The sequence below is a fragment of the Triplophysa dalaica genome, chromosome 21, assembly GCF_015846415.1.
Source record: "Triplophysa dalaica isolate WHDGS20190420 chromosome 21, ASM1584641v1, whole genome shotgun sequence".
Lineage (NCBI taxonomy): Eukaryota > Metazoa > Chordata > Actinopteri > Cypriniformes > Nemacheilidae > Triplophysa > Triplophysa dalaica.
The window spans coordinates 4157992-4182762 of record NC_079562.1 but is presented as its reverse complement, the minus strand read 5'-3'; the positions used below and the strand labels follow the sequence as shown (position 1 = coordinate 4182762).

Sequence of the window (24771 nt, the reverse complement as noted above, 5' to 3'; positions counted from 1 at the left end):
TTTAAAACTAAAGACACTAAGCACATTGTTTTTATACTGTTAGTTGTGTTTAGTCCTGATGTGAGGTCAGTTGTTTTGTTACGTGTATAGCAGATACGGTTGAATTGGGGTTCAGGAAGTTGCAGTGGAAAAACATTGTGACTCAATGGACAAAAGAGAGGAACAACTTGCAACTCGAGATGTTGTGAACAATTTCCAGTACAGAGACCCAATCATCTGAAAATGTCTTGAAAGTTTAATACCTAATAAAAAGATGGCAATAACAAAATCCAAATTAACAACAAAGTGGGACTGCTGCGGTTAAACTAAAAGACTTTTTTTACTTTTACCAGAGTTGTAAATCAAATAACAGTTCACAACATATAAAAAGAGATACACATAACATAAACATACACACTGCTGAAGAATCTCAAAGTTTTCAGTCTTTCACTGCTGGTTGTCGAAACATTTTTGTCGAAGCATTTTATCCTCCAGTCCTTCAACTTCTCTCATTTAAGCATCTCATGTTATCGTCTTCTCCATGGATTCATCCATCCATCATCTCTTGTTCTTTGGAGAGCTCATCTTTTCCCGATTCCTGGTTCATTCTTGACGTCCTTTCAAACAGTTGTTTCACTTCCATCCTTCTCACTTATTCGTTTCTCATTGGCTACTGCAGCCGGATCCTCCGCTCTTCTCACCGGTGGCCGCTTTCTTGCGTCTCTTGTTCAATAAGGGATTACTGGAGGCGTCCAAGTCTTTAATCTTCACCTGGTCGTAATCTACACGCATGGTGGCCAGAGCACTAGTTAACTCTTCCTACAAACAGAGAAAGGGCAGAAAGATGTTCAATGTTCAATAGCATACCATAAACTTTTGTTCAAAATTAAAATTCTTTCATTATTCAGACGCCCTTTTGTCATTTCAAACCTAAAAGAAATGACTTTCTTTCTTCTGCACAACACAAAAGAAGAAATTTGAAAAATGTTGGTTATAGAAAATCGTTGGTCCCCATTGACTTGCATTGCTTTTGTGTCCATACAATTCACTCTATGCACAAGTCATTGTGGACCAAAGGTTTTCGGATACCAACATTTTTCTAAATATATTATTTTGTGTTTTGCAGAAGAAAGAAAATTACACAAGTTAAAAATGTAAATCGCAGAATTTTCACTGTGATGATGAACTTTTCCTTTAATATGCATCATAGGTCGATTGTGTGGCTCCCTCTTTAGGGGGTTGATGGTATTGCAACTAATAAAAACCTGAGTGTAAAAAATAAGTCGGTTATGGCTTGTTTAGTTATATTTATATATTACATAAAATCTCTTAAAAAAATTCTCATTAGCACATGCAATGACATAAGAGTTAATATAAGTGAATTATACTTTAGTTTTTGCTGTACATTTACATTTATGCATTTGGCAGACGCTTTTATCCAAAGTGACTTACATTGTATTATACTATGCATTTGTTTCTAATTATGTGCATTCCCTGGGATTGAAACCATGACCTTAGCATTGTTAGCACCATGCTCTTTCCACTGAGCTAGAGGAAAGCTGTAAAGCTTCGCTGTAAAGAATTATGCTAGTTTATGATACCTTCAGTATTAACAAATTGAAAAATATTGTAACCACAAGTATATGTTTCATATATTTATAATATTATTAATAAATTATCAAAAGTTTTTGATCCAGAATGTTTTTAATGTGTAATCCTCCGACTGTCCAGTAGAGGTCAGTGAAGTCTTATCTCACCTTAACCTCGTCCCACATCTCACTGTCTTCTGCCAACACTCGTGTGGTGTGAAGAGGCGTTTGAGGAACCACCATTGATTGCTAAAATAAACAGGCAAGTGTTATAAACGTGGTTAATAGTCAGTGCAGTTATATAAACACAATCAGCAGAAGGACTTACATTGATCCAAGGGTGATTCATGAATTGAACAATGGTCATTCTTTCATTGGGGTCTGTCTTTAACAGCTGGTGAATCAACTGCTTGGCTGAAAGAGGAGAGTATTCATAATTATACAAAATATTGGCATGTTGGGTCGATATTTAGACAAGCAAAGACATGCGACAGTTATTATAGATTCAGCACATTCTCTATGCCCCTTCAGTCAAATCTGACTGAAAGGTTTCTGTTTATTTACTTATTTATTTTTCTGTCACTTTTATGCACACCAAGACAAATTACTTGTACATATAAAACCACAGTATTGGCAATGAAGCGGATTTAGATTCTGAGGGATCTTTGTATACATCTCTATAATAAAAATAATTAAGCAATAGAAAAAACTTTTGCTATTTTTATTTACTTATTTTATTAAACTTAGTTTAATGCTGGCTTTTGAATCCTCTTGAGAGTTTGTTGAGGGCCCCTGCCTGCAATGTGAATTTATTGGACAGCCATATTATCAGAGGTATTCATAATCTGCCATTTCTCTACTGAGCATCAGATATATATTTGGACATTTCCCTCTGCTTTCATAGGTACACAAAATTTACAAAACATACACTGAATTTAGAATCCATATACAGAATATATACATGCATTATTGAGGTTGTCTATTAAAGTCCAGACAAAAACAAAAAAAACAACTGAATGGAAATAAATGAAAATGAAAGTTGATGGCCAGCATGAGAATAATTCTTAAAAATGCAGATGACAGGAAATGCAAAACCACTGAACTACTCAAACTCAAACTTTATGATGCCAAGCACCCCAACATATGATTAACATTTTGTCAGTTACCCCCTTTTCCAAATATATTTATCAATCTATATTTTTTCTGTGTAAAAAATGTTTAAAATGTGTTATTAGTAAATAGATAAATAGGATATTATAAAGACAACACATTGTTTCTAAACCTAAAAAGTCGGCAACAATTTAACTTTGAGTCGCAAAAAGAAACTATACTGAGAAAAACTCAGTAGAAAGATTCAAATATAATTCTGTAAACTATCAATCGCAAAAAAAGTAGATAAACACTGTGGACTTCTTTCATTTTTCTGGGGGATCCCTTGCAACCTTCTTGAGGCCCGCTGGGGTTCCCGGGACCCCAGTTTGAAAACCCTTGGCCTACGAGACACTGTGATCCTTTACTGTCACGAGCATCAAAATACATCTCTTCCTTGCATTTAAGAATTTATTCATTTATTATTTCATATGTAATCTTTACTGTATAGACGGTTTCATGGGACTGATCAACAGTTAACTTCCGGTTTGTGTTTGTCTTGTGTCTGATGATATAACCATTTATTTTTAATCTAATTTATGTTAATATTAATGTATATTATAATTTCATTGTATAATAATTGTAAAACGAATTTGTTGAATTTTGTTGTATGCTCATTTTATTAAATAAACAATTTGTTGAATGGGTCCTAAAGTGAACAAACCATCTGGTACATTGGCATCTAGCGGTAGAGCGTGGTATCGCAGTCTAAATGGGACGCAGTACATGTATACATAAATCAAATTACAACATAGTCATGGTAACGGTGCTCAAAACACAAAGGACAGGGTCCTCAAGTGACCTGACGTACCTTCCTCAGACACTTCTGCCCACTCAGGGTTGGGAAACTCATACTGGCCCATTCGTATACGTCGTTTCATACCCGGTGAGATGGCCTGTCCCGTGTTGGAATAAAATGGCGGAAACCCACACAACCTACAGGCAACAACAGAACGGTCTCTGGTAAACGTGTAAACATATATAACACAAATGCTTTAATATGTATTTAAGTAGAAAGAATTGCTCATACTCACAGAATGTACATTATAACGCCCAGAGACCACATATCACATGATTTATCATATTTCTCAGGACCTAACACTTCCGGTGCTGCAATGTCAAAATACACACAAAGAGAGAAAAACACATTCGATGACATTGGCAGTCGATATGTTATTCTTTATTCCAGATATACGACACCTCTGTTTCCTCTTAAAGATGCTAGGACTGACTGTGAGCATACTGACCTACATAATACGGTGTGTAGCAGGGCGTCTGTAAGGGGTTATGAAGTGATGTTTCTTTAGCAAATCCAAAGTCTGTTAGTTTCAGAACTCCAGTGTTGTCTTTATTGTTGTAGAGCAGGTTCTCTGGCTGAAGGATGATGACACATGAATAAACAATTTTTCTTAATAAGCTACTAAATATGTAAAGTAGAACTACAAGCGTACTTGTTACCTTGATGTCTCTGTGGGCAATGTTCATGTTGTGCAGGAACTGAATGGCTCTGCCGATGTCTCTCATGATCTCAGAGGCCTCTACAGACAGAAATAATTAGCAAAACCTGACTAATAACACACAATACTATTGAATGATCCGATACAGTAATTGACCCTTGTGGAAATTACATGGGGACTAACCGTCACATCATATCAGTAGTAAAGAAATACAGAGGAACTATAACTGACTCAAATTTTCAATATAACAGGTGTCATGAATGATCTCACTATGGAGATCGGTGTTTGACTGAGCTAACTGCTAAGCTAAGTTCATGTGGTTGCCGGTTAAGGTTCAGCTACACTTGCGACTGTTGGTTTATTTTCATAAGGTATTAAAGCATCACACTCTTTGTTTCCTCTTTGAAAAGCTTCATGTTGATCTCATACATGATTATTTGACACGGCAAGTGAGTAAGGATCAACTTGTGTTACCGTGCCCACAAACTGACTTGCTGAAAACGAGTGTATTGTATCTCGGTTCTGTAACGTGGAATAGTGTCTCTATAAATATATGTGTTTTCAGAAGGAAGTGTTTAGATATGCTTATTAATACGTAGTTCCATATTTTACATGCCGTTGCTGCTATGGAGGATATGTTTACTTTCAGCGTATTTTATTTTTGTTTCCTTTAAGTTAAGATGTTTTTTTCTTCTTTATTTTTTATATTTTCTTCTTGTTTTACTAGTTTTTTTCTACATTATAAAGTTCTGTCTGGTTGTGGACACCTGGAAGACTAGCAAACACTCTGTGGAAGCTAATGGGGATCCAAACAAACAATAAACTGACACACAAAAAAAAGAGCAAACTAACAAACTAAACATTGTCTTCGGTAGGCAATGGCCACTAGGCGTCAGTCCACAGGCGTGTGGATACTGAGCCAAGGAGAAGCGCTACACTGGCTGGGTGACTGACTGAATAAGTGATTCACAAACACATTCATAAACAAGACTAACGGACAAATCGCCAGCTGAATGACAGACAAATGAACTAACAAACAAACAATCTAACAAACAATAAATACTACCCACCTAACTAAATGTCCGAACTGGCTGACTGACAAACTAACCAACAGACTATTTAACTAATTCACAATCCAAATGACTGACAAACAAATTAACAAAGAAACAGATTAACTAACTGACTACTTTACTAATTTACTGTCTGGCTGACTGACAAAAAATTAACAAACAGACTGACTTCTTTAATAACTTACTAGCTGACTGACTAACATGCTATAGGGTAAAAGTTATTTGTGGTGACGGTCGCCTGTAGACTATTTGTGTGTGTGTGTGTGTGTTCGTGTGTGTGTGTGTTCACCTCTCTCGGTGAAGGCCTGGTCTCCTCTGGCCTGAATTCTGCTGAAGAGCTCTCCCCCCTCCATACTGCCACAACAAACACACAATACAATGCTTGGCAACAGTTCTTCTCATTATACAGTTTAATGCACAAGTACACAATCACAATAACTTCAATATTGTTTTCCATCAGAAATAGTGGAACAAACAACATGGCATGATGGGTATCAAGATTATGAAAATGATTTCTATGCTGAGACTGTCCAAATCCGAGGGGGCGGCAGGAAATGAGCTTTAATGAAGGAATGGAACATTTGTCTATGTGAAACTCTGAGGGCTGAACTTAAAAGTGAGAGAACGGCTTAGACATTTTACACCATTTCACCACTATCTCTTACTCGCTTATTTCCGTTGTGTGTATCTATATAAAGCGCACTCTTAATATAGCACTCAAAGCCAACACTTCAGTCGACCAGTGTGGTTGCTGTTGTATTTTCATGTCCAGCAGAAAAGCATAAAATAATGTTGAATATAATAAGTGTCAAAATGAAAATCGAAAGTTTTATTCATACAGAGATTGTAACATGAGATCAGTACGGCACCTTTCTCTTCTGGTTTCGAGCATGATTTACAAAAATGTGGGTTAATCTGAACATTAAATGTTTAAATTATTTAATGTGCAAATAATTTCTTATATTTTTTATATTTATATGCAGAGACCATAATAAATCATATTAATACATCTATTGGCAGGTGTATTTTCATACAAGGTAAATTTCACAAAAATTGCTTTTTTTGTGGATCATCCTCATTTGAAATTCCATTTAAAACCACTATAGACACAGAAATAGCACATTTTTTACACCTTTAAAACTAACAATTGTACTGTTTTTCCCTGCTATTTATTTACAAAATGCCTGAAGGACTGAAGGTGCAGCTATTGACATCTACATATAAGGATCTGTAGTATTTCCAACCGCTGTCAGGGATAAGAACTTATGTCAAACATTGACAAGACTCACCATTCCATAATGATGAGAAGACATTTTTTCCCACGATACATGTTTTCATAAAGACTGATGATGCGGACTATATGTGGCCCTCCGGAGACCCTCCAGTGCAGCTCGACTTCTCTTTGAGCTTTGGGGCAGTCGAACAGAATCTAAACGTAGGCAAGTAAAAGAAAACAGAAATAAGAATAAAAAAGAACACTTAGTAAGATTCTGGGTTTCTCTCAAAAGCAACTTTCATACATTAAGCAGATACTTTTACCTAAAAGTAACTTACAAATGAGGAAATTCCCCAATTTCCCATAAGAGACTTGATGCTCTTGCCACAGAAAATAGTTCAAGTCATTCCTTAGTTTGTAAAATCAAGCAAAAATGGCATTTATAGTAATGTTAATCTACTGTATAATGGAAGTTTGTAGTGTTCTTGAGAGTTTGAAGCTTTAATGCTTTTCTTTCATTTGCTGTTCCAGACAAATAAACAGATTACACTGACGTAATTGAGCACGTTTACATGCAGGCTTACGCCGATTATGCTTATTAAGATAATATATCTAAGGTCATGTAAACTCGGGGAAAGGTCATAAATGGCTCAAGCAAAACCCCCTCGTCAGAAGTGGTTTTTTACCCATTTCATGTAAACGCCTTTACCGGTTTTCTCTCAGTTTTGTTTATGTGCGCATATCTGAAAGCGCAGCAGTAAAAGTCCCAAACGGAAGTAATAGTAAAATAGCGTAAAAAAGTCCGCTCTCGAATCATACAGTTGATATAGAAACATCAAAATGAAGAACTGTTGTTGCAAATGTACTTGAGAACATGAGAAAATATATAAAAATTCAGCTTCTGGTCGTTTTCCCGCTGCCTTTTTAATTACTAAATAGACAATCGGCGATGACGTCACGGCAAGCGATAAACCCGGCAAGACTTAAACTTTCATTTAAACATTTTTTTCTGCGTAGCCGGTTTATTACTATGCATGTAAACATGTGAAAACGGTTTCTTTTTAATCAGATTTTTGATAGCACTCAATGAGTGCGTTCAAGTTACATGCACAGTCTTACTCCTAGTATATAAAAATACAGCTTCTGACCGTTTTCCCAGTGCATTTTTAATTCCAAACAGACTATCGACGGTGACGTCACTGCACATGAGAAACCCTGCAAGTCTCAAACTTCCTGGAAATTGGTTTTATGAGTAGCCAGTTTTGTGAATGTAAACACGAAAATTCCTTTTAAGCTGATTTTTGATAAATAAACGTTAACTTTGTGCATGTTATTTTGAGTAAACATTTCTATTTCGATATTTTTTAAGTTATACAGCAGCACTTTGATCTACACATTCCCCCAAAGGAGCTAATGTTATACTGGACCGAGAACATTCTGCTAATAAAGCTTCACAGCTTTTCACAGCATTAAAGGAGAACAGGCACACAACTCATTTTGTCTAAAAAAAAAAAGAGAACTGTGCATTTCCTAAAATGTATCTGTGTCAGTTCAGAAATCCCCTACTGGCTTTTCTGTGTCCCTTTGTAAGATTCAGACGTATTTTTTCGTCCTTTCACTCTTTCTTTGCACAAATGATGAGTCTAACACACAGTGCGAATATAAATAGAGAGAGACCTTGACATTGCACATGTATTCCACTAGAGAATATTTTTGGGGACTGAAATCTTTTGCTGAACACACAAGACAAGAGCCTCAAAATATATTTTGTGTGTACAAGACAAATGTCCTTTTGAAAATAAAAAGAATTTGAGCTACAATTTTGTGCAAGAATAATACAAGGTAACTTTATGAATTCATTCATAACATTCACAAATCATTTACATTGTAAACATCTTTTCTGAGTAAACCCGTTTTTTAAAATAAACACATAAAACACAATTTAAATATGTCACTACACATAATTTCGCCCATTTTAAACATATTTAATTGTTTACAAAGCAGCAACCAATCCGAACCTTGTTTCGTGTTTTCATTTCTATCAATTAAAGCCTGAAAGCTGTTTGCGGAGGCGTGAACCGCTGTAATGTGATTTGACCTCCGCCCACTCCGTGTCTGTCTCTGCGACTGATAATGTAAAGTTTACAGCGCGTGTCTGTGTGGGAGAAGTGTTGCCTTCGGTTTCCCAAACACAGCTTGACTCATTTAACAGAGATGCCCGTGGGCAGCAGTTTCAAGGGTGGTTGTAAATGACTGACTGGGGCAACATTTCAGATCTGAGTCTGAAAGATACGGGAATAACATACAAAGACTGCTGCGGTATCACAAGGGAACAGACATCAGGAAACTCTTGTACAACAATAACACAGAACAGAAGTTGTGGTGGGAGTCAAACTAGGAGAGGAGAACACACACAAACACACGGGCACATGTGTACTGGTTTATGTGCTTTAGACGTTTAGATTAATATTTTACAGCAGGTGCTGTGTAGTTAACTAACTTAAAATATATCTAGTACTTGTGATCATGTTGTGGTCATCTAACTCAACTACAAACTACATACATTACTGTATGATGGTAACAAATCATGTGACCTGTGTATTTTAAACAAGCTTTGTTAGCTGGTTTCAGTTCAGAGACCATTTGAAAAACAAATGAAAAGCTATAATGGTTAAAATAAGAGACGGTATAAACAAATCAATGTGGTAATTGCTGTGAAAGCAATTAGTAAATGCTGGAGCGGCCTGTTGATGTCTAACACAGACAGAAGGTTTCATCAACATGTCTGCTGGGACTGTTTGCAAACCCACAAATGCATGACGGGTATATTGACTGTTTAATGTTTATGACTGCATTTAATTTCCTGAGTTTACAGTCATGGGATTTATGAGTCTCAGCGGGAAAATTTACTAGATAGACGTCCAACTGGTTTCTGTTTACAAAATAAGAAATTATGTTTGTTTATGGAAGTAATTCATTTGCAGAAGGTTGTGTTAATAGATTATGATCTTATATGCAAACAAATGTATGATTGAATTTACATCTGGTGTCCTATAAAAATATTTAGGTGTTTCGGACAGATTCAGGTGTATAGAATATTTTTTAATGGGAAAAAAAATCTGCCGTCATATTCACTCATTTCAGATGAACACAAAGAAAGACATTTGGAAGAATGTTTGTAACCAAACAGTTCTTGGCCACCACAATAATACGTAGTCAAAAGTGCCCCAGAACTGTTTGATTTCCTACATTCTTCAAAATATCTTCTTTTGTGTTCAACAGAACAAAGAAATGTATATCACTTTCCTGTAGCTCAGTGGTAAGAGCATTGCGTTAACAACGCAAGGTTGTGGGTTCGATCCCAGGGGATTGCAAATACCAATGTAAAATGTATAGGATAAAGCAGTGTAAGTCGCTTTGGATAAAAGCGTCTGCCAAATTTAAATGTAAAGCAATTTTTCCAATGGTTGTCAATAGTGGCCAAGAACTGTTTGGTTACAAGCATTCTTCCAAATATCTTTCGGTGTTTAATCAAACAAAGGCATTTATACAGATTCTGAACAACTTGAGGGTGAGTAAATGATGGCAGAATTTTTATTTTGGGCTGAACTGTTCCTTTAATAAATAAAATGAGTTAAACATGATATGAAGTCCATTTTACAGTAGCTTGACAACATATTCAAAACATTAATGATAGCACGTTTTGTGACCACAGTTTCCTTAAACGACATTACACAACTGAAAATAAACTGGGGAAATAACATCTGGAAACCACTGCATTTTAGTTTAACCACATGTGTCGTGTGAGATAAATTTGAGTTAAATGATTCATAGCCATTTTGTTTGGTTTATCACTTACTGTTTTCCTGGTCAAATACACACACACGCATGTGTTTCCAGAGTCACGCTTTATGATAACACATGAAACATGACACTTTGATCCATCTAAAATAAGAGGCTTGTAAATGACACAGCAGTTCTTATCTCCTGGTACTTTACAAAGTTCATCTGTGCTCTCCTCTCTGTTCTTAAACACATAAATATTTGTTTCATTCAAGCCCACGTTTGCTCTTATGAATGCTCTTGTGAACTTCTACAGACAAGCCGTGAGCTCATCTTGTAATTTCTCATACAATCTGCCCTCTCAGTTTCCCCCTTTGGGCAAACAAATTTCACCCTCTTTCCATAGAAAACAAACCATCTTCCAAAAGAGCCTAAACTATGCCAGGACTGAACAAAGACCCTGAACAATGGCTGAAAGATGGGCAGAAAGATGAACTCAGAGGACAGTAAGAGTGGCACTGCCATGACTGTAAAATGAAATACTCAACATACAAAACCCAAATGCAGAAACGAACCAGATAAAGGCCTTTAAAAAGGGTTTGCACCCATAGTGTATAGTATAGCAAGCCTCTCCCTCTTACATTACTTTAATATAACTTAACCACCTTCTCTCAGATCTAGTAGAACACTGCTGTACTAATTCATATTTGGACTGGTAATAGTGGACACTCAATATAAGAATAAATATAATGAAAGAATAAAACCTGATGTCTTGAAATAAACATTTCAACATAAGGCCACTGAAAACATTAAGAAATCTGAATTTACTCTTTATAAGTGCACTCTTAAAAAAAATTCAGCAATGCCATAGATTAGAAGAACCATTTTTGGTTCCATAAAGAACCATTCAGCCAAAATTTCTTTAAAGAACCATCTCATTATTACTTTTTATAATCTGAAGAACCCGTTATATGTTAAATTTTAAAGGTACTTTATGGAACCAAAAGGTCTTTCTATGGCATCGAAGAACAGTTTGAAGCACCTTTCATTAAGAGTGTATGTGTTTAGGTAAAATTATCATTTTTGTTTCATTCTGTGAACTACTATCAATATTTCTACCAAATTTCAAATAAAATATTATTTCTAGTTGCCTTTATTTGCAGAAATGAAAACTGGAAAAATATATCAAAATAGCATAAAAGATACTCTGTATTTTTTCAGACCTTTAAGGCGGGATCAAAAATGGCTAAGAGAAATCGGACACTCCGCCTTTAAGTACTGCAAAGAAAGCAAGTTCATATGCACGTTTAGGCAATACAACAGTAATATTTGTAATATACAAAAAAAATCCTTTATGTGATAACCTGGATTTTTATCACAGTTTTAATGCGTCTGGTCATGCTGTCAGTCTTTCACATTGCTGTTTGATGACTTTGTCAGTCCTGAGGTTTGAATTAATTGAAATGCAACAGACGCTGGACTGGACTGACCACAATACATCTAGAAATGTTGAATAAACTAAAATTTGGAATGACAATTCTTTTACGTGGCTTTATGTAGCAACTACACACATGTGGCAAGTGCAATACTTCAAATTTTCAAAGTCAATGGTCAATTACTTATTAAATAACTGTATGTTATATAACTGCATGATTTCTAAAGAAGAAGTTGACCTTTTTATCCGAGAACCAATTGTTTTAAGATCACCAAAAATTATGATGTGGATCAAACACAACTCCACTGTACAGTTAAAACATGGTACAGACAACAACTGTAATAAATAAACAATAAATAAACCTCAGAGGGTTCGATTACCCTAAAAGATTTCTTCCCTCTGCTGGCAGTCAAGTCAAAGTCCAATATAGGGAATCGAGGTTGAATTAAATGAATTAGATTTAAAGGAAGGCCCTCATCCAGCAAAACAGAGTGGATTAAACAGGACCTATAGAATCACATTCATTACACTTATCTGTCAACATTGTACTTAATTAAAAGGCTGCCGGGATGGACGTTCACCCTGCAGCACTGCTTCGTACCTGTTTACCCTGTGATTAAAAAGCAAAGAGGATATTGGGTCATAAATTACTAGTGAATGTCTCGTATATCAGGTCAATTTGATTTTCATTGTATCCTAGCACAATGGGATTAGTTAGGTTTGCACAATAACCTAAAACGCATCATATGGCATAATTAGAATCAAATTCATCTTTTTTAGAGTGTTAGCTTGTCAGAGTAACAATAGGCAAGGGTAAATTAAACAAATTGACATACAAATCTTAACCCTGAAACATTACGAGAGATGCATGTGCGTGACTTCCAGTAAATAATATAACCTGAAGAAAGCAGGTGGAGACCATATACTGTATGCCAAACCAGATGGCCTGACAAAATGTTTAAAGGACCGGGGGAGTTTAAAAGACATCTAAACCTTAAAAGCTTTTTAACATCAAAACTATCCGGATGAAAATCTGTTTAATTTCTTCCTAAACTTACTGTTTTATTTATATTGATAATGTTAAAAAGAGTGTTCAGTGGTTATCAAGCTAACAGTTTATGAAGCTTACATTGCAAAACGGTCAAAATTATTATTATTATTAACATACTGAGTCATACTTTGAAGTCTTTCTTAGCGAAATAATATTTGTCCTCCAACTACAAACATACTCCATACTAATAGCATCTCTCTGCTCTCTCTTTATGTGTATCTAGAGTTACTCTGATCCTGCTGGATTAGTAGACAGTAAATCCTCTGCCATGTGGTCACGTTGATGACATGCTTCCATTGCAACGCTCCAATGCTGTGTGTCACACCTCATCTCAGAGCCAAACCTGATCTGATGCCTCATAACCGCTGGACCACGAGTCTCCAGGAACCTAAAAACTCTTTGCAACCCTAATGCTGAACGTGTAACAGACAAGTGAACAAGCTGTCATACATCTATGTAAGTAGCCTACGTAAATCCTGGTGACATTATATGAGGTCATGTCATGAAGTCATCTTATTACAAAACAAACTGAAGGACCATATACTTGTAAGTCACCATATCACATGTGCCAACAGAACAGTATCTCTTTAAAACATGTGGAGATTTCAAAACATGATGTAACACTTGCCGAGATTGTATTGGAAACTTAAGGGTTTGTGTAACACTTTGCTTTTCACACGGTGAATACTATAACCACATGACAAGCATCAGATAAGAAGGTTTTCTGAGAAACAAAACTGTGCTTTGAGTTCATTAAAGTTTTATCTTGTGGGTATTGACATGCCGCGTCAGCGGAGAACTTGACATGATTACGTCATCTTAACTTAAACACCACTTTCATAATTAGTTATACATCCCGCTTTTATGAGTTTTATCTTCAATACATTAAGATGTATTAATATTAAGATCATTTTAAATGTGTCACAAAAAGCAGTCAAGCTTAATAGAAGTTACTAAAACTTACACATTTTATGAATATAAATGTTTAATATACAGTCGACATGCAATCTTGAATTACCAATTATTTTATTATTATAAAACGTTAATTTGCGGTTATGGTGTTTCTACTAACGTTAATCAAAAAGTATTATTACTGTAACCATATGGTCAAATGGAAACAAACGTTTGCTATTTTGGTTTTACCAAACGTTTCCTCAAACAAAACCACAATAACGCATAAGTCCCAAAACTTACAACAACAATATACTACTATTATAAACCCCGTTATAATCTACATGTATGCGTGTTATTACCTTCAGTGCGCACTTCTGTGCTGTTTTCTTATTATAACACTCCACTACTTTGCCGTTGACCCCCAGACCCAACACTTGACTGGAGATTTTGTATTCCTCGGTCACGGCATGCCGCTTGATTTCCAGCTTCGGTTGGACAGGCAGAGGGAAGTGAGTGGACTCTCCGTCCGCGGGCTCGTGCTCCGGATGAGCCGCCGCGCTCTCGCTCGTGTCCGTTTTCTCGCCGTGCTCTTCGGGTTTGGACTCGGACGCGTCCGCGCTGTCCGCCTGCGACTTTCCATTCTGAAGCATCTTCCAGCAAAGTGGAAATTATTGAATGAGAGACGCAACGTGGCTTTAAAATCCTTTGTAAACTATCCGGTCCCGTCCTGCTGTCAGGGAGTGACGCTGAGCCGAAAATACACTGCTGATAAATTCCTGTGTGGTGACTGAAGGCTACACGGTTACAGCGCATTCACCAGCACTGTGATACTGAGATGCATCGAGTAAAAATGCAGGTTTCAACATTTCTAGGTTAATAAATTAAAAAGACCGAATAAAATAAAAAAGATAGAAACAGTCAAGCTATAAGTTTCACGTTTAAAACCACAATAAGTCACGTTTTGCTTGAAGGAGGGGTGATTCCTGTGAAACAGACAGTGCGAGATGTTAAAAGGAAAGTGAGTTCCCGTCTTTTGACAGTCTGTGTTCACATGGGCTCAGTTCATCCACCGCTAATCTCTTAAAGGAGCCGCGCACTCTACTGATGCTGCGCGCGCTCGAGATACGCATCAATGTCAAGTTTTTTTAATCACGGTTAGCACTTTACTTTAAGCCTGCATACGCACAACTACTTTTTTTTACATTAAATGACTCACAATAATTGTTTTAATAATATAATTTTTGTTGTATGACACTGAAACAACATCAGATCTATTAGTCTGACTCAACTATTCTATGTCTATTCACAGCTTCACAGATAATTTCCAAATTCTTTGTTTGGACCAGAAAGTCCTCATCTATTTTTTTTATTTTAATCCATATCAGCGTGTGCTAATATGGATTAAAATATGGAGTTCTGCTAATTTCAGGGATTTCAATCAATGTTGTGTGTGTCTGTGTGTGTGTGAGAGAGAGATAGAGAGAGTCTAGTAGTCCAAAGCACAGATCAGTGCCACGCCCTGTTTGATCCAGTGCCCCTGGGAACGATTTGTAGGCAGCTCAACTGCAATAACATAGTTGGTGGAGTGCCCAGTGGTAGAAAGAGTTCCTGTTGGACATGAAATGTTTTAGAGCTCTGTGGTTAAACACAAAACAAATTCTAACATAAATCAAGTTCACAGGATGTACAGTACTGAAATATATCCAAAGGACTGGGTCAGATTCACAAAGCAACCCATCTAGATAGCACTGATAGAGTAGACCTGCACACACACAAATAGCTCACCGGCACGGGTGAGTGTTTTGTAGATAGGACAGATGTAGACTCCAGCCAGCGGTGGTTTACGGTTGGGGACAGGCACCATCCAGATAACGCCCATCTCGGTGTAGAGCTCTTTGGGTCTAGACTCAGCCAACAGGCCTTCTTCTGGATCCCAGCGTGCACCCTCCAAAAACAGACCGTGGATGAAGCAGCCGATGTTTGGCCTTTGAGTAAGTTCTGCTAATGATTCCTTCATCACCTGAAACAGAGAACAGGTCAAGGTCACACTAGCAAAATCCCTCATGCTCAAACATGAAAGATAATGAGCCTCACAAATGTTTGGCCTTCTCAGCTCTTTGTGGCACTCATACCGCTCTATTGTTTATCAAGATTACTTTAAGAGCTTAATATGGAAACATAATCGAGACCCTAATTTCATTACACTCAGTTTACTGCAAGAAAGCCTTGCGGCTAAAGAGTCTCGCGCACCTTGAAGTCAAAAGCAATGGTGTCAATAGAGACCCCAGAGCGTCGGGCGAAGTTCTGCAGTGTTCCTGTGAGGAAAGCTTGAGGGAAGAAGAAGCCGCTGATCCAGAACACAGGCGGAATGCCATCTGAGATCCAGTTCTGCAAAAAGCTAATTCTCTGGAGCAGATCTGACACCCAGGAAGCTAGCGGTTTAAGGGACGGATATGCCTAGAAGAAATGAAGAGTATTTCATTAACATGTTGGAAATTCAAGTCTCAAATCCAAATAACCAAAAAACAAAGTTTATAGACACAGCCATAACACTGATAACAGGTGTCCAAAAGAAAAGATAATCGGTCACATTCATTGCATGTCTAACATGTTTAACATTTGGAGAATCTTGCCTTGGCCTTCCATAATTCTGGAACGGCGTTGATGAACAGACTATTAGACATGAGTTCCAGTTCAGACGACATAACCACCAAACCCTTCAAAGCGTTCACCAGATCACTGAGACTCTGAGAAATCACTGATAACAACTTGTTATATCTGTGAGATAGACACGCAGAGAGATAAAAGTGCTTAGCGACTAAGCTCACAAAGTTGTTTTATCAAACACACATTTAGAGCGATTTTATTCATGTGTTATTGCAGAATGTGTGTACGTTTGTGTGTATGGGAGAGATTCACCTTATAACCTCCTGGACCAAGACTGTGTTCATAGATTCTTCATACATAACTGGATATTTCTTCATGACCTCCTGCTCATTAATGAGGCAAGGGATCTTCTCCCCAATACCCTTTACGATCTCCTCTATGATCTTAATGTGTAGAAGTGAAAAAGTACAGTATTTGATCAATAATATGGAAAGCACAATCCATAACTGCATTGCTGTCGCGTAAACACCTCATATTTCATGTTTGAAAAAATTGTTACTATTAAAACTAAAACTCAAGGTCATGTAGCCATTTCAAATGGTGTTGGACTTCTTGTGGTCCTTGATTAAATGAATTGAACTGGTTGCACTGTCACAGTAAAAAAATAGACATCAAACGCACTCTATCATCCGTCCGACACTCACCACCTCTCTAGATTTGCCTCCGCTGGCTGCGACTCTGGGCTGCAGTTTCACTAAAGTTTCCAGCAGAGCGAACGACTCATTTTGTGCGAAGCTGATGTTGGCGTTGTCATGGAGGCCGAAGATCTCCGGCGAATCGTTAATGGGTAAGCCACGGAAATACCCCAGATAACCCTGTAGCATGTATTACATAACAGAACAAAATGCTATAAATGCCTGCAAGATAAACACATAAATAACAGACGGTGTATGTGACAGAAAAAACATTTTGGACAGAATTCAAGATTCTGCACCTTGACATTGTTTTCAGTGTTGATTTGTCTATATTCTCCAGAAGGAGAGTAAACGTGTTCTGGGCTCAGGACAGCTGGGGAGTAGAAATCCTCCAGGACGTTTAAGATACAACGACGATCCCAGTTGTCCGTCACACGACCCCCATAGTTTATTTCACCAGCAGTGTACTTCAAAACCTGAGAAATAAAAGATTTTCTGTTTTACCCAATGTGTGTGTATACTATATAATGTTTGTTTTCAGGACTATTACAATTCTGCCTTGTAGACTGTAGGCAGCTTGTTATTTTTTGAAACAGAGCAATTCTATGTTAAATCAGCTAAAGACGTGTGCAAAAGAAAAGAACAACGCAGCAGAGAGATGTGTGCATCTGTGTGTGGCAGAAGAACATCTGTTTTTACCTTGTACGGGATGTCCTGATATTCATCCAGGAACATTTTCAACTGGCTAATGCAGATCTGAAGATCGCCATCTGTAAACTCATATGGAATGTTGAATCCAAGTGGGCCGAACTTCCTGCGCTCAATGACATTCCCATGGAAAAGACACAGAGACAAAAGTAGAGCCTTCAACTCCGGTGCCTGCTCGAAGAAAGACAGAGAGAGCATGAAATATAACTTATAGTGTCACAAATGTAGAGTGGTAACTGAATATGAAGCAACAAGCATAAATCATGTTGAATGTGTGCAAAAACCTTAGAGCAGGAAGTGATGAAATCATCATTAAGGCTGGCGTAGGTTCGCAGGAGATTTGCTTTAATGCCTCGTGGTGGTTCTATGGTCATCTTGGAGCCATTCTGCAGAATGGACACTGGGAACTTATTGCTGGGCAAACTAGTCAGCCAAAGACGGAAATCCCGATGGACCTGCGGCACAAATGTTTATACACCGAATCAAAAAGTCATTTAGATAATAATACATTTATATAAACAAAGCTCTATTAAAGCTAGCTGGTGTTTTAGACTTTGTCAGGGTCGATGTTCTCGATAAGTCTCTCCAGAGATGGCATCCAGCTGGGTGCGAGGTGGCAGTTCTGGAAGAAGACCCACTTCCCTTTTTCCATCGCATTCTGCATCTTGGCTTCAGCGGCGGGACCCTGACACACAACATATACTGTCAGCTTTCTGTAAACACCCTCATTCTCATACTTTCACTATACTCAAATGTCTAGTTTCTTAATTCCTCTTTAACTGGAGACATTTAACTGACACAAATCAGTTACAGTGAGCAAACAAATGTAAACATAAACTTACAGTTATGTCTTAAACAGGCCATACACCAAGATATAAGGTGTGTATAGCTCAGTTATGTCATAGTTCTTTAGTAGGTGACACAGAACACTTCTGCCATTAAGGAACTTTAAATAGGAACATAATTAGCACTGGGGTGGGGAATCTTTTATTAGTGCTCCACTATTATGAAAATGTTTGTCACATCCAAAAGGTATGAGTGGACACCTTAATCTGACTAAGATGGAATATATTTGCTACCATGACAGCGCATGTTAAATTATTTAAATTTATTCAAAATATTCAATCAATTTATTTTTTCAACAGAAACAAAAGCTTTTCTAAATTAATTTTTTTCAGTATGTTGTAATTTTCTGACCTGGCCCTGGCCAAGGGAAATGGCGCTCAATTTCTTTGAAAACTTCATGACCTCTGCGAACTTGTACAGGTCAGCCGCAGGGTCAGTGCCGGGAGACAGGACAAAGATGAGAGGGGTGGATGGAGACGACTCTTTAAACACCACAGACAAGTCAGACGTCTGGCAGAGAGAAACCGATTACAAGTCAAGCAAGAGTAAGTCAGATGTTTACTTTATAATAAACATCACCAAGGTGACTGCGAACAGACATGTGGATGACGTTCTCGTACCTGAGGCTCAATGAAACTCTGACCCAGTTGTGAAGCCACAAAATCCTGCAGGCCGTGAGTGAGCCTGTCGGCCCTCAGACACCGCAGCACCAAAAGCTTCTGGAATGAGTCTAAAATGTGGTTCCACTCGCCTGGAAGAGGTTCCCTGCAAACACAGAGATATTAAACACCGCGGACGGTCCTTTAACAGGGTCTATACTGTAGTTATGTTGTACCTGTGTGGCTGGTTGCTGTCAAATATGCTCTTGAAGCCAAGTTTGTGTTCGGGGAAACTCTCCGCCAGTTTGCTGAATGTGGGGATGGCACTCAGTGCCAGTATGTCCTGCCAAGCTCTCATAGACAGCCAGTTTGGTGCCGGGTTAGGTGCCTGTTGCTGGGTCCGGCCACCTGATAACATGTACCGCCACTCAGCCTACACACACACATTACGTTAGTAATAAGTAATAAGACAAATATATAATAAATAAAATGTAACAGCAGGAAAACTGTGCGGTTTATTCTGCATATGCTGAATGACAATTGAATCTATTTAACCATGTCAATCTTGCCACCGTTCATAAGGATTCGGGCACTCAGGAGGAAGGCAAACATGAGCTTGTGTTTCTCAAACAGGCTGCGGCAGACGTTACAGTACAGACTGAAAGTGAAGAATTCATTAATGTTGACGATACGCTCCTTCACCGTCTCTGTGGAGAGATGAAAAAGCAGCGATTGAAATGAAACGCTTGAAAGGGCCTCTCAAGGATTTGCTTATGCATTTTCACAGACCATATCACATTTGACTAAACATTTGATGTGCAGTTATCATTTTGGAAAATGAGTTTTTGTATTCCGTTTTTTATTACTCAATGAAAAGATAACGGAATTGTACCTGCTTGCTTTGAGTTGGCAATACCAGCCATGAAAATTCTCAAAAACCACTCCAGAGAGTACTGGTACATGGGATCCACAATTGACAGATCGGACACGCAGAAGAAGAGAATCTGGGCTCGGACAGCTACTGGAACGTATTCCAGACGAGTGGCGTCAATGTCCCTCTCGGTCGCTTCGGCTACCGTTACTTTAGCCTAGTGGGTTAAGCAAATAATAAAATGCCTTGTATTAATTATCTGTTATAATAATATCTATCAGGAATTGATCCTTTAAATGTTTCTATAAGCCATTATGATTACCTGAATCTCCTCAGCTTTGACTTTGGAGGCCGCCAGCACTCGGATCAGTTCTTCATCATCAACGGGGTTCCCTTCAGAAGAGTTCAGACGGGACAGGATCTGATCTTCAATCTCCTTTAATTCCTGCTTCATGTGTGCGTTGCTCACGATCAGCTGGTTCTTCGCTCCCTCTAGATCAGGTCTCTCTTCAGCTACGAGACGACCCAGCAGCTGATCTTCAAGCCCGCTGTAGGAACACATATGTAAGCTCAGCACACATCATAACTCCAGTTGACAAATATTGTCGCTTTACAGAATGCCCCTTCTACTTTTACATCCTCATCTAAAGGTAGGTGCGAGCAGGTCTACCTGGGTGAGAGGGTGAAATTGATTAGAGTGACTTTGGTAGAGATCTCCGGTGAGTAGTGTGGGTTGGGAAGCGTGGTGGTGATGTACATCTTGAAGTCATCATGATAGTGAATGACAGAGTCACCCAGCTTCAGAACTGTGTTGCCTTCGTGGATGTATGTCTATAGAACACAAACAGGAAATATAGTAAATACCAAAATAATAGTAACAACAAAAAGTTGATGTAAATATGCTGTGTATGTCTATTCATCTGCTATTTCCATAAGGCGTCTAGAGCCGCCTGAGCTCAGATTTATTGATTTCTTCGTACCTGTCGTAAGAGCACAGGGTCCAGCGCAGGGTCAAGCTCCTCCCCTACGTTCTCCAGCAAGCAGGGCTTCCCAAAGCGAATAGCATTTTCTAAACTCCGCAGGAAGTCCCGGTCACTCAGCTTCATCACGTCCAATCTGTTATCGCGTTCCTGCATAAACAGAAAATGCAAGGAAAACACAGCATGTCAAAAGTCAAAACGATCCACATGATCCACATGAGTCAGCTAACAACATTTCTAAAGAATTCTTGCCATGTTCTTGATCCATTTGTTGGCTTGTCCCTGAGGATCGATAAACAGAGGCCAGCGCTGAGAGTACTCTGTGATTACTCCGTTCTCCACAGACAGACTATCCTTGGGCAGACCTGCAATCTGCACACATTTACATACATAAATACATTCCCTAAAAGCCACGCATAATTATCAGCTTCGAATGAACCAAAAATTATTTACACCCGGTTTTATTGCTTTGTGAAGTTGGTTGGTTTCGTACCTGCCAGGAGCGGATCTTGACTTTGTCGCCCAGTGTGCTGATCAGGTTGGGCTGTTGTGTGTGAGGGACCTCCAGCTCTTTAAAACCTCTGATCCACTCCTCAGCCATCAATGAACGGTACTCTCCCTGCACAAAATACAAACTTAACAACCTCTTTCTACAGCTGATTTTCATGGACATGTCACATTTTCAGTCATTTGTTACTAAAGTACAATGATCGTCTGTTCCTACACTCATTTATTTACAAAAACGCTTTTGACCCTTTAAAGTGTGAAACCAGTGTAACAAGCAGACACATAATTAACTTTAAAAACATCATATTATATCTGCCTGAACAGTCGCCGCACTCCCACACACAGAAACAGACACAAACACTCACAGTGAAGGGTCCGAGATAGGCCACGTATCCCGCAGCCAGCAACACATCTCCTGCCACATTATTCACCATGTATTCCAACTGCTGCACGGTCTCTTTCCAGCGAACCTTCTCATCTGCCAGACCTCCAATCAGCTGCAACACACAACATACTGTACAGTATATCATAGTTGAAAGAAGACAAGTACAGGTTAAGCTTAATGGTAGATCCCATATTTGGCGGCTATAAATAACAGTGTGCATGGTTTCGCCTAAAATAGACACATCTGTGACCAAAAATATGCATGTTTTAATAGTGTCCTATATTTTTAAATGTGACTACATCCTATTACCTTATCTGCACGGATCAGTCTATTCTCACACAGCTGGCACTTGGCATCCAGATCATCTCTCTTAGCCAGGCATTCGTGATATTTAGCTTCCAGTGTGGCGATTCCTTCCTCCACGACTGCTAGCTTTTGCTTAGCATCATCCAGAATGCGCTGGGTTATCTCCAGATCCTCCTGAGCCTCCTGCAAAGCTTGCTGATCATACACAAACACACACACACTTACACAATTATAATTCATATTAAAACCCTGATGTGCTGGCTACATATGACTACAGTTTTTAGTCATTTTTAAATAGTCGAAACATCAATGCACAGATGGCACAAGGTGGCCTATTCAAAATGAGATTCCTGTTAAATCATGACAGTTGTGAAAATGAATGGAGCTCATACCCGTTTGGGCTCTACAGCTCTGGCCACAAAATGGTACACATGCATCGCTCGCACCCACTGACACATGGAGGTACAGGCTTTGGACACCTTGGCGATGGACGCGGGCTGGAACTCTGGATTGTCAATGTAGGGCTGCACTTGTTTGATCACTGAGTCCGGGATGTTGTCCTGTCCAAAAAACAATTTCGTAATGAGCCGTGTAAGCAGAAATGTTTTTGTTTTAATGCCCCAAGGAAATATATATAAACAGTAGGCAAATTTTCCTTTTTGGTGAACCTGTAGACACAATGAACAGACAACAGGACAACACACTGAAATCTCTTTACCTTGTCATGTTTGAACAGACTCTCCAGAAATTTCCCAGGATCCTGCAGCAGGGCCTTTCCCGCATCCCAGTAGTCATCAACCTTTTCTCCAAGCTTCTCCCCTGCTACTCTCTTGGGTTTTATACCCTTCAGAATGCAGACAGCATCCATGACCAGTTTCACTCCTGGAGGAGGCCTCTGCAAAGCCCTCACCTGCACACCGAAAACGAATAAGCCACATGTGTGCAGTGCTTGAATAGCCTATATGGATATAAACATAAAGTGTTAACAGGAAGGTTGTGCGGCACCTCAACGACATCATTCTTTTTGAGTGATTGAAGGCTGGCGAGGGCAGCGTCCAGGGCGGGAAGTGCTTCATCCAGATCCTTCTGTGCATCACTGGCCATGGCATGTGCCACGCGAGCCTTTTCAGAGGCTTTAGCCTCCTCGGCCTGCACAGCTATTCGAGTTTCCTCGGCTATTACCGTGTCTTCCTACACATATTCCCCAGACAACGAAAATAATGAGGCATGTTTCCTTATCTGTATTCTTATTCGTATTCTTGTTTGTTTGATTTTGGTTTTATTCACTTTAATTTTCTCCATGGTGACCACAGTGTCCTTGGCTGCCTCTTCTAGCTGTGGTCTCATCATCTCCAACTCCTCCTGCATCTTGCTCACATCTTCTGCTGTTCTCAATAACTACACAAACAGGAACATAAAACCATTTTACATCCAGGAGAGACCCCCATCATATGACTGTAAACCGCTTTGGGTGTACAGCAATACACAATAAAGCGTTTTTTAGATGCCTCATTCATTCATTATAGGGTAAACGAGAGCCCTGATTGGTTTCCCCTCATTACCTTGTCCAGGCCGGTTTTCATTCGCTGTCGAGCGCTGTGTAACTCCTGCTTCTTCTGGCCAATCAAAGATGAGAATATGCTGAGAAGCTCAAGGTAGCTTTTAGGTGTGACGTAGTTGTGGCGGGAAAGTTCAGCAAGGTACTGCTCACATTTCCTGGAGACCATTTGATGGATCTCAACACACATCAATGCCTGAACATTTAAAAAAATAACACTTTATGCTCCTGTACACATGTCAAAAACTGTATGTAGTTAAACTCGCAGACACATCACACAATCCTTACCAGGCTTTTGATGACGGTGGGGCTACTCTCCAGTTCTGGAAGCTCATTGAGGAAGGATGTTGCGACAGATTGTAGCGCCTCCTGTGGCCAAGCACTGAACCAGTCGATGGTGCAGCAGTTGACTAAAGATGGGAACTGCCTGAGACGAGCCCTGAACACTTCCCCTACGGGACTGCAGATGGAGACAAAGATTTAGAGATGGTTGTCAATTGTTGAGGAGCAATATTATGAGATCTCTTCATGCATAAGAAGCCAAAAGACAGACTCTTACAATTATGCATATCTCTCATGGCAGGGAGGAACTAATTTCAAACACATTGTATGTAACACATAATTACAGAAATATACATTTACAGCCGAGCAAAACTAGAAAAGGATAATCACACTTTTCAAAGTTCAAGTTTTTCTTTGAACCTATACTTGTGGCATTGTAATTGATAAATAAATGATATTCTTATAAATCTATACCTCATGCAGAGAACAGTGTGGATGTTCCTGCGAACTCTCTTTAAGTAGGCAGCCATGAGGTTTGCTTTGGTGGGCTGCTGGCCCATGTCCTGAACCACAGGTTTCATAACAGTAAAGATCCGCTCCTGCTCCTCCGTTGTGTAAAGACCGGGCACATCGCCTGAGTTCAGGATGTTATTTATATCCTCCAGGAAAGATTCACTCTGAATCTGAAAACCAGGAGGAACCTCAAAATACTATAGTGTTGAAAACAGGACACAGTTTATGTTTGTGAAACAATAATGACTTTGCCATTGATAGCCTGTGGAAGAACATTTATACACATATTGG

The 24771-nt window shown here is 38.8% G+C and overlaps 2 protein-coding genes across 2 annotated transcripts in view; both read right to left on the bottom strand.

Annotated features, from left to right (window-relative positions):
• Nucleotides 1-217: 217 nt before the first annotated feature.
• mapkapk3 (MAPK activated protein kinase 3) lies at nt 218-15016 on the bottom strand. The gene is made up of 10 exons (XM_056734778.1): nt 13983-15016; nt 6534-6673; nt 5534-5598; nt 4176-4255; nt 3965-4091; nt 3752-3827; nt 3529-3653; nt 1897-1982; nt 1737-1817; nt 218-798 (listed from the first exon to the last, which is right to left on the bottom strand). Exons 1-10 carry the CDS (start codon nt 14271-14273, stop codon nt 643-645), a joined length of 1227 nt encoding a protein of 408 aa, XP_056590756.1. The 5' UTR covers nt 14274-15016; the 3' UTR covers nt 218-642.
• The window catches only part of dnah1 (dynein, axonemal, heavy chain 1), a 32110-nt gene continuing 22183 nt past the window's right edge, over nt 14845-24771 (bottom strand). Inside the window, exons 49-77 of the mRNA XM_056734772.1 lie at nt 24442-24650; nt 23974-24145; nt 23690-23881; nt 23415-23525; nt 23133-23318; nt 22846-23037; nt 22520-22687; nt 22131-22322; nt 21802-21933; nt 21423-21548; nt 21182-21301; nt 20930-21079; nt 20620-20780; nt 20272-20497; nt 19971-20166; nt 19634-19785; nt 19315-19511; nt 19100-19244; nt 18831-18989; nt 18187-18318; nt 17918-18088; nt 17625-17804; nt 17225-17401; nt 16935-17105; nt 16543-16673; nt 16257-16401; nt 15874-16080; nt 15409-15643; nt 14845-15231 (exon numbers count right to left, since the gene is read on the bottom strand). Of these exons, the coding sequence (XP_056590750.1) occupies nt 15110-15231; nt 15409-15643; nt 15874-16080; nt 16257-16401; nt 16543-16673; nt 16935-17105; nt 17225-17401; nt 17625-17804; nt 17918-18088; nt 18187-18318; nt 18831-18989; nt 19100-19244; nt 19315-19511; nt 19634-19785; nt 19971-20166; nt 20272-20497; nt 20620-20780; nt 20930-21079; nt 21182-21301; nt 21423-21548; nt 21802-21933; nt 22131-22322; nt 22520-22687; nt 22846-23037; nt 23133-23318; nt 23415-23525; nt 23690-23881; nt 23974-24145; nt 24442-24650 (4857 nt within the window). The 3' untranslated portion in view covers nt 14845-15109. The remainder of the gene's footprint in view (nt 15232-15408; nt 15644-15873; nt 16081-16256; nt 16402-16542; nt 16674-16934; nt 17106-17224; nt 17402-17624; nt 17805-17917; nt 18089-18186; nt 18319-18830; nt 18990-19099; nt 19245-19314; nt 19512-19633; nt 19786-19970; nt 20167-20271; nt 20498-20619; nt 20781-20929; nt 21080-21181; nt 21302-21422; nt 21549-21801; nt 21934-22130; nt 22323-22519; nt 22688-22845; nt 23038-23132; nt 23319-23414; nt 23526-23689; nt 23882-23973; nt 24146-24441; nt 24651-24771) is intronic.